The sequence below is a fragment of the Haliotis cracherodii genome, unplaced genomic scaffold (assembly GCF_022045235.1).
Source record: "Haliotis cracherodii isolate W230 unplaced genomic scaffold, xgHalCrac1.p SCAF_5, whole genome shotgun sequence".
Classification (NCBI taxonomy): domain Eukaryota; kingdom Metazoa; phylum Mollusca; class Gastropoda; order Lepetellida; family Haliotidae; genus Haliotis; species Haliotis cracherodii.
Window position 1 is genome coordinate 58,061,393 of NW_027266308.1, and position 9,081 is coordinate 58,070,473.

A 9,081-nucleotide genomic window follows, 5' to 3' on the forward strand; every position below is an offset into this window, starting at 1 on the left:
TTAGAAAAGATTGAGTGCCATACCAGAGAAAATAGTAAATTCAACTTGTATAACAAGTGCGGTGTGTGATCATGTGGCACCTGCTGTTCAGACGATGGCGATAACTGGTACAGTTGGTCGACAGGAAATTTAAATTTCCACAGTTTTAATACACTATCCTCGTGTTATAACAAAAATCTACTTAAAGACAGAAATACCTGCATCTGTTCATCGTTTCACATAAATTAAAGTTATTGGCACAGTTATCTTTGAACACGGAATATTTCAGAAAAACGGGGTTATGTCATGATAAATGAATAACCAATCCTTGAAAAACCTATCCTAGAAAAACAAGACATTGCTCAATGATAAACTGAAGTCAAGAAAAAAAATAAAACAACAATCAGTGTAAAAGTGTACATACATGGAGATTTATTCTCTGAAAGCTCCACAACAAAGTGTCACAAATAATTTACACATCTGTATTATTCATCTGAAATCAAAAATATTGGGAAGTTCTGAGAGTGTCCTATCTAAGCCAAAGTTTCAACCTGAGAGCATCCACACCATTCAAGTAATATCGAAACAGTCGCTTGTCTCGGACAAAACCCAGGTTCTCATACAGTCGCAATGCTGCCTTGTTTGTGATCTCTGTCTCCAGGACAACCTGAAACAAAGCCAAACACAATTATATCAGGGCTCCAGATATGTTTGGGAGCCGTGGAGTATTTACTCACAATTTAGCATTAACAATGGATATTGGTAGTTTTATTTGTGTACTCAGTACCCTTTTACTCTTTTTGGCCCAGTCCCCCTTAAAATGCAGTTTCAAGTGACTTCTGATTCATATCTGTTGTATCCTGCCCGAGTGTTATATGTACCATAAACTCGCAACACTGATTCACATGTGTAATTATCAATAGGTAAGACGTAGCACCAATTATAAACATTATTCACTGCAATAGAGTTCATGAATGTGTTATGCCTGTTTCGATCATTAAGTAACAATCTTTAAAACAAATTACAAGTACATGTTGAAAACGACACATTGGATAATTATGCAAAGTGTTGTTATACCAAAAAAATATTTTTTCACTATTTTCCATGCATATTTGTATGTAAGCAACTCAAAATTAATGGATAATGGTGATGTATTTTAAGCATATCCCTCCTTCCTGGAGCTCATTCAGTCTTGCTTGACAACGGTATAAGGACCTATATCGAAACGTTGCTTTTTACAGTCTTAAAGAAGTTGTTATCCATAAGATTGTGTCTCCCTTGTCATCTGTCAACTCCTCAGTAATGCCTATCAAACAATTTATCTTCCTGGAGCTGTTTCATACACTATTGAATACAACATCATACATCTACATCTACATCATGACAGACCTACACCATTTACATGATAAACCGGGACAATGCAGAACATAAAGTCATTTCCAGCGAATCAACAGGATAATATTTGATAAGTTGGACAATGCCTCTGATGCTCATGTTACTATCCAGTGAGGTTGATTAACACAGATTTAAATTGTATTTGTAGTTCAACATGAAGGAAAGCCAAATGGACACAGGCTACAGATAATTACAATTACAACTGACCCGGGACAGATCTGAGATTTAATCTCATGATCTGAATGATAAGGGTTGGCATTCAAGACAACCCAGTCATGTGCCCCTAAGACATGTAACTTACCATTATGTACAGTTTCACATGATAAATTCAAAATGTTCATTTTTTTCCTACTAGCAATAACATTTTCCTGTCAAATCACTTTTATAGAAATGTTACATTTTGCAGGACCTTGAAAAAGGATTCTACTTTTTTGTTAACCTTGTGGCTACTTCCAAAAGGTCTGTGTACACTGCATATCCCCTATGAAGTGTACTGATTTGGATTTAAAGTGAAGTCCCAGTTCTAAAACATCTTCAATACTTACTTCATCACAGTCATCAGCTATCATGGCTCTGATTGCCTTCGTCACTAAATTGGATCCTAGGAAAAATACACAGAAATACAAATTATTAGGAATCAGTAATGATAGAGAAACGTACCAGTAATGTGATCTGCAGTGGTCCATATTTGAAACAATAATGACCTTCCATTGATCTCAAATCTGCACCGCAATACTAGTGAGTGAGTTGTGTTTAACACCACTTTTAACAGTATTCCGGTTATATCACGGTGTGTCTGCTTAATGTGGGAGGAAAGCCCGAAGTGATGCAGGTCTGAGACGTTAACCACTTCGGTGAAACCCACGAGCTTGGGTATGGTGCTGAGAAGCCTAGAAACATAATCGGGGTGAACCGGGATTCAAATCCACAATCAAAGGTTTCTGGCGTGCCCAAGGGACGCAACTCTGCACAAAGAATTGCAGCGCCTTAGACGACTTAGCCACTCGTGCCCCCACCACAATACTAACATCACATACATGAGGTATGTCACAGACAAACATATTAAAGTAACATAGCAACATCATATATAATAGATTTGTAATAAAATTTATAAACTTAATTAAATATCAAGTCAGCATTGTATTCAAAAGTCTCATATAAATAAGAAATATGTGAGTGAGTTGGGTTTTAAGACTGCATCATTCCAGCCAAAAAGAATGGGCTGCACACATTGTACCCATCTGGGGAATTAAACCCTGGTCTTTGGTGTGACTAGTCAAGGCATTACCACTAGGCTACTAGGTTTTTGTTTGTTGTTTCATGCTGCACTCAGCAATAATCCGGCTGCCTGTACATAATCAAGTCTGGGCCAAACAATCAAGTGGTTGATTTTGTAAGCAAAGCTTCACGTCAACCCAGCCACCAAGTCTGACCACCCAATCCATTTGGTTGCCTCCTACAACCAGCAAAGGTTCCTGGGGACTTATTCTAACCCGGAATCCCCATGAGGAACAATGCTGTTGGTCATGATACAAAACCTTTGTCAATTGTATTGACAGTACTTAAGCATGAAAATCAGTTAGGTCATAACACTAATGTTACAAGATTCAGATTTAGGGTCCCAACTGCAAAAACCTAAAGGGCACATAATAGATTGAACACTGATCAGTAAGGGCACACAATATAATACAAGAAACCCAAACACTGCTCATTAAAGCCTTCCTTAAAAGGGAATAACTAGCAAAGCAACCAAAACATATTTAGTCAAGTGTGTTAAGTTTCATCATGACATGTCACTGATTATGATCACAAGGTAAGCCACTTGATTGTTTGTTTATTGTTTATTTGTTGTTTAAGGCCACACTCAGCAATATTCCAGCTACATGACGCCGCTCTGTAAATAATCGAGTCTGGACCAGACAATCCAGTAATTGACATCATGAGCATCGATCAACGCCATTGGGATACGATGACATGCATCAACCAAGTCAGCGAGCCTAACCACCCGATCCTGTTAGACGCCTCTTATGACAAGCACAGTCGCCTTTTACAGCAAGAATGGGTTGCTGAAGACCTATTCTATCCAGGATCTTCACAGGTCCAGCCACTTGATTGCATAGGGACAATGTTTCAAGTGTGACTACTGTGAATTCTAGGAGACAGCAAGTTAATTTAAGTTGTACTCTAAATACTTCCTGAATTATTTTGTTCACCTTACAATAAAGGTTGAATTTGACAATGACCTTGTAATTGAAATATGTGACAGTTATACATCCAGCTTAAATAATTCACAATAATGCAAGGTTGACCAAAAGTGAAACACTGATATACTAAAAAATGAGATCCCCTGACTGGCGTACGAGTGCAGGATTTCATCGAAGTTTTTGAGCATGTTGTACTGGGAGTGGGAGAACAAAAATTTGAAATAGTATTAGAATTTGTCGCCCAAAAGACTCCCTAGCCCCTATATTGTACAACTTATTTCCCTTTGCAGTCAAATTAGGTGAAAAGCTTTTTATGTTTTTAATGAGATTTTCTAAAGTTCTTATTTTCATATATTCATAGGTACTTTAACATTGCATGCAATGTGCATGTTCTTGTTATGTATAACTAAGCAGTAAAACCGCTTCCACATAATTGGTCTGGGTATCAGTATAATAACTGTCGTCTCTATCAAGCCATACCACAAGTCATAACAATAATTAACAGGAATTGAGAACATTTTAATTCCAAATTTGGAATCCTAAATCACCTTTTCTGCAGACTGGGGGCTTCATGGCAAGTCAAGATAAATCATTGTTTTGTGCCTAGCTCCAGCAAAAAGCTAAACACTGATTTGGTAGTATTTGATGTTCCCTTGCAACCCATGCCAAAAAACTATCAAGACTTAATTACCCAAAGTGACGATAAACCTTAAAACAAACTTTCATATTTTTTGTAGTTTGTGATGAAAACATGAAAATTGCAAATACATTTCCTGACTATGTTTGTGGTGAGTCTACTGGTGGTACAAGTCATTTAAAACAACTTAACAATATTGTTTGAATATTACGTTTTGAAATAAACCGCATGGAGTAGACATTAATAACTTCTAAGGCAAACTTCTGCTTTAGTTCAAGATTATCATTTTGATCTTTGGATAATGTCCACAATAATACACCTATGACCAGGCTTTAAACAGACAAGGGATCATGATCACACAAAGATTTGGATGCTTAGCGCAGAGTATATCTGTACGAAATAGTATCCATAGCAGGGAACATTTGTTAATTAAACGATGGATTTATTAATCCAGCAAATTTATCCCATCCTTCAGTGTGCTCACCTATTTTCCTTCTCCTATAATCTGCATCTATAGCTAGCATGGCTATGTAGCCTCTACGGACCATCTTCTTGTGCATGTCTAGCTTGCAGACGATAGCCCCCACACACTTCTCCTGGTCCATAGCCTGGAAATGTGAAATACAAGAATAAACTAGTAATGACATTCAATATCACATTCTATCACACCACAATGTTCAAATCATTGATGCTAGAGAGTGAGTTGTGTTTTTGGCCACTTTGAACACTATTTCTGTCTGTCAGCTTGTCAAGTTCATGTCGGAGGAAAGCCAGAAGAGGCAGGTCTTAGGGCTTTGCCACTTATCGTGAAATCCACAGACATTGGTATGGTGCTGTAAAAGCCAATAATCATATAACCAATGTGAACCCGGGATTTAAACCCAAGGCCATGATCACAGGATCATGTCAAACCTAATGGATACAAATAAATATGAAAGTATTGCTCAAAGCACAGTGAACATGGTGAACAGTCAATTTACTAGGCATTTTTAGTGGTAGAAACTAACATTTTTGGTCCACCAGTCCTATAATGATAATATATAGCAAAACCCTACAAAATGGCAAATATCAACCAGTCCTTATGATACCTTAACTATAGGGCAGTTTGGAAAGGACAATACATGCTATGGCACTAGCGCCAATTTCTAACCCTGATTATTAGCCTACAGATTTCATAACTGTGGAATAAATTCAGAAATGTTCATCATTATTATCAGACTAATACAAATATACAATGTATATCAATACACATAACCATCAATGGAAAGTGAACATGATTCAGATTTGGCACACAAAGTTTGTGTTCTTGGACATATTAATTCTTATTGTTGTATCTAGTTGAAACAAAAGTGTAAACAGAATATTTCAATAGATAGGTGTGTTTTACTGACTTAATATATGTAAAGAAAAATACAATAACCTGTCTTTGAGAGGCAGATTGGAATGCAGAACCTATACTAGTGTCATAATTCAATAGATCAATAAACTGAAGTTTACATAGCCTTGGAAAAAGCACATTGCATATCTTAATTGTCATGTCATGGATAACAGCAAATCATAATATGCATCAATCAAAATCCCCTGCTCATGTTAATTTCGGTACCCTGATCTGCAAACACCACCATGTAAATATATTGGAAAAACAGTAATGTGCATAGAAATTGCAAAACAAACACCCGGAACAGTATTGATCACTGAACCATTGAAATAACATTTTATACCCTGATCTGTCCGTTAATGGGAACTTCTGGGCAAAAGCTTACTACTGCAGTAGTAAACAATAGATATTAAACAATGTTGCAAATCTCTTACCAGGAAACACAGTTTGGGCCAATTATGAATGAAGTATCTGTAAGTGTAAATTGAATAAGGTTCTGACAAGTCTTTCGTAATGAGCCTCATTATATCTGGCATCTGTTTTTCGGATTCATACACGACATATTCAATGCCTTCTCTAATGTCTCTTTGAGATACTGGTGAAAGTTGAGCTTGTGGGGACTGGCTTGACACTGACAACGACGTTAGACCAACTGCCACTTCTGATACATCTGTATCGGGATGACCATGTTCACAGTCTTGGCAGCTGCTTCCTTGGCCAGAATCGCCACTCTCTGCTTGATCATACTCTTCAGGGGCTTTTAAAATGTGATTTATTAACCCATTTGCCTCTTTCCTGTGTTTGATTTTGCTGTTCAGCACTAATCCATCAGCTGGATTTTTCACAAAATCGACCTTAGTGAGGTCCTTAGTTTCGTTTGTCTCGTTCACATTTGCAACAGTTTGCACATCAGATTCTATTTCCGATCCTCTATCTATATTATTATCAGCCATGGCTATAGAGAACGTTTGATTAATATGCCATTATTATGATTCATTAGTATCTTATTACTGAGTCTAAGTGTTGATTTACAACCATTACAGAAACGTGACTCAGTTTTTCCTCCATGTTGTTGTCCACCATTACAGCACTCTCACGAGCGCATGCGTGAATTGATATGATTCACTTCCTTCGTCAGATTACAACGCAGTAGTAGAAATAAGCTAGTAACATAACAACGTTATTCCAGGGAATGAACATGGCCTCATGTTGTTCTCAAGAACCTTAACTATACACATTCCCTTCGTGAGATAACAAAAATATACATATTAGTAACTAATATTTCTATATTTTTCTTCGCGGAGGATTTTCCACCAGTGTTGTTTGGTCACTTCCGGAATAATAAGCTGCATGTGTTACCGAGGTCATTCATGTAACTTTCATTCTTCCGTGGAGCGATTGGTGATAGTGTGCTTCTTATCGGTAAAGACGCGAATCATATATGAATGAAATAATTTAAGTTAATAATCTTCGTGTTATTTAATAATCAATAACTTTACAAAAAAGCAACATGATACCTTACACAACTCGAGCCACCGGTACGACCTGTGAACCCACTAAGAAACAGCACATCAAATATTACTAGAAGGCACAAGAAGTATGCCAGTTAATTAAACTCATAGCAAATAATATATGTTTAATATGGTAAGGCATTGTTGGACCAAAAACAACTTATTGATGTGTATGAAAAGTTGCTGATTAATGATCCGTCTCCTAACTATAAGAATGATAACAGTTAATAGAATGAGGTTTTCTTTTCAGAATTAAGAAATGTCTCATGCACCAAATCAAGAGGCAAGGAAACTGTGTTGGGCTGCTCGAGATGAGTACTGGACATGCCTAGAAAAGTCAAACGAAGATGTGTCAAAATGTCAAAAAAGTAGAAAGTTATTTGAAGAGGGGTGCACAAGAACATGGGTCAGTGTTTACAAACCCTGAAATTAGGGTACCTGTGTAACATTAATTTTCAATGCCTTTGTGGATAGAAAGTAACATGCAAGTTTGCATAGAAGTGTGTGTGAATGACATTGTTCTAAGCATGTAATGCAATAGTACATGTATAACTTTGCATGCATGAAGCTTACTCTCTCGAGGTTACAGCTAAAACGTCATCGAGCAGAAACGGTGCTGATTGGTCAAAACGGAATCTAGCCCCAAACTCCTATTGCAAGGAGAAACCAGCACCTTATTTTTTAAAAGCAATAAATGAAATTAAACTTACAGCTTCACATGTAAACACAAATAGTTGTGAAATGTTAATTGCCTTAATCATGTTTACATTAGAAATAAGGCTCTACTCCAATTTACACACCTACCTGGTATTATGATTGGGAGCGGCAACTAAAGTTAATGTGAAAACATCATTTTTGAAGTTTAAGTACTTTTACCTGGTGCTGAGATTGGTGTTATGACTGTTCCATATTTTGCTGAAACATACCTCCAACTCCCCATGTTATGCAACATGACATAATAAAGGACCAGTCCCGTAGTTGATGAAACAAATTGCCATTTTCTCTTGCAGGTAAAATACTTCGACAGACGACGTGATTATCTACGTTATAAAGAGAAGATTGAAAAGGAAGGTTTTGAGCCAGCTAAGACAGCACAACCTAAGTGAATACATGCCCAAGAAAAAACTTTGACGAGAACTTGAATCTGAATGAGTGTATGTGGCAACTGAGCAGATGTGAATTGTGAAAGTTTTCTATATTGGGACATTTTGCTGCAGAAGTAGGAAAATAATGACTGAAGACAGCTTAGAAACATATCTATACAGTGATCCTTGTATACCGTCTTTCATATGCAAAACAATGCTTCATATTTTCTGTTAAATCCTTTTGTGAATTTAAACAGTATGTTAATATTGTATGGTAATAATGTTCCCTTATATGTTTGATGTTCTTTCAAACAACAGAATAATGACTGGAATGTGAGTATTAATGGAGGCAAGAAGCTTATTCATTGTTGCATTCAGTTATCTTTTACAAAATCCTTTTAATGTTAGTTTATTCATAAAATGACCAGTATAGGTCAGCTTTAGGCTGAGTTCATAAACAGTGTTGTTAGCATCCATTCACAATGGCCCCAGTAATAAACGTGAGGATCAGCATCCCCCATCCATGTCTCAACACATACTTGTGACAAGAGAAGATGTTTGCGTTGTGGTGAAACACTGTTATGATTATAGCATGTTTACAGTACATGAAGTGATGCAAGTCACTGACACTTGTGATCTGATGCATATACCTGTAAAGTGTTGATAATAAAGAGTTGTGTGTTTTAGTACCCTACTCTACTTTGTATGTATGACTTAATCCTCCGACTAGTGAAGACCCAGGGTAAAATAGATCCTCAGCAACCCATGCTTGCCATAAAAGGCGATTATGCTTGTTGTAAGAGGCAGCTAACGGGATCGGGTGGTCAGGCTCGCTGACTTGTTTGATGCATGTCATTGTATCCTAGTTGTGTGGATCAATGGTCAAAATGTC

At 37.0% G+C, this 9,081-nt stretch overlaps 2 protein-coding genes across 2 annotated transcripts; one reads left to right on the forward strand and one right to left on the reverse strand.

The window, feature by feature from the left end:
* Positions 1-388: 388 nt before the first annotated feature.
* On the reverse strand, positions 389-6,709 carry LOC139443455 (uncharacterized). The gene is made up of 4 exons (XM_071224440.1): positions 6,028-6,709; positions 4,700-4,823; positions 1,920-1,975; positions 389-646 (listed from the first exon to the last, which is right to left on the reverse strand). Exons 1-4 carry the CDS (start codon positions 6,544-6,546, stop codon positions 509-511), a joined length of 837 nt encoding a protein of 278 aa, XP_071080541.1. The 5' UTR covers positions 6,547-6,709; the 3' UTR covers positions 389-508.
* A 137-nt stretch (positions 6,710-6,846) lies between these two features.
* Positions 6,847-8,878, forward strand: LOC139443456 (cytochrome c oxidase assembly factor 6 homolog). Its single transcript, XM_071224441.1, has 3 exons — positions 6,847-7,015; positions 7,355-7,510; positions 8,115-8,878. Exons 2-3 carry the CDS (start codon positions 7,364-7,366, stop codon positions 8,208-8,210), a joined length of 243 nt encoding a protein of 80 aa, XP_071080542.1. The 5' UTR covers positions 6,847-7,015; positions 7,355-7,363; the 3' UTR covers positions 8,211-8,878.
* The last annotated feature ends 203 nt before the right edge of the window (positions 8,879-9,081 follow it).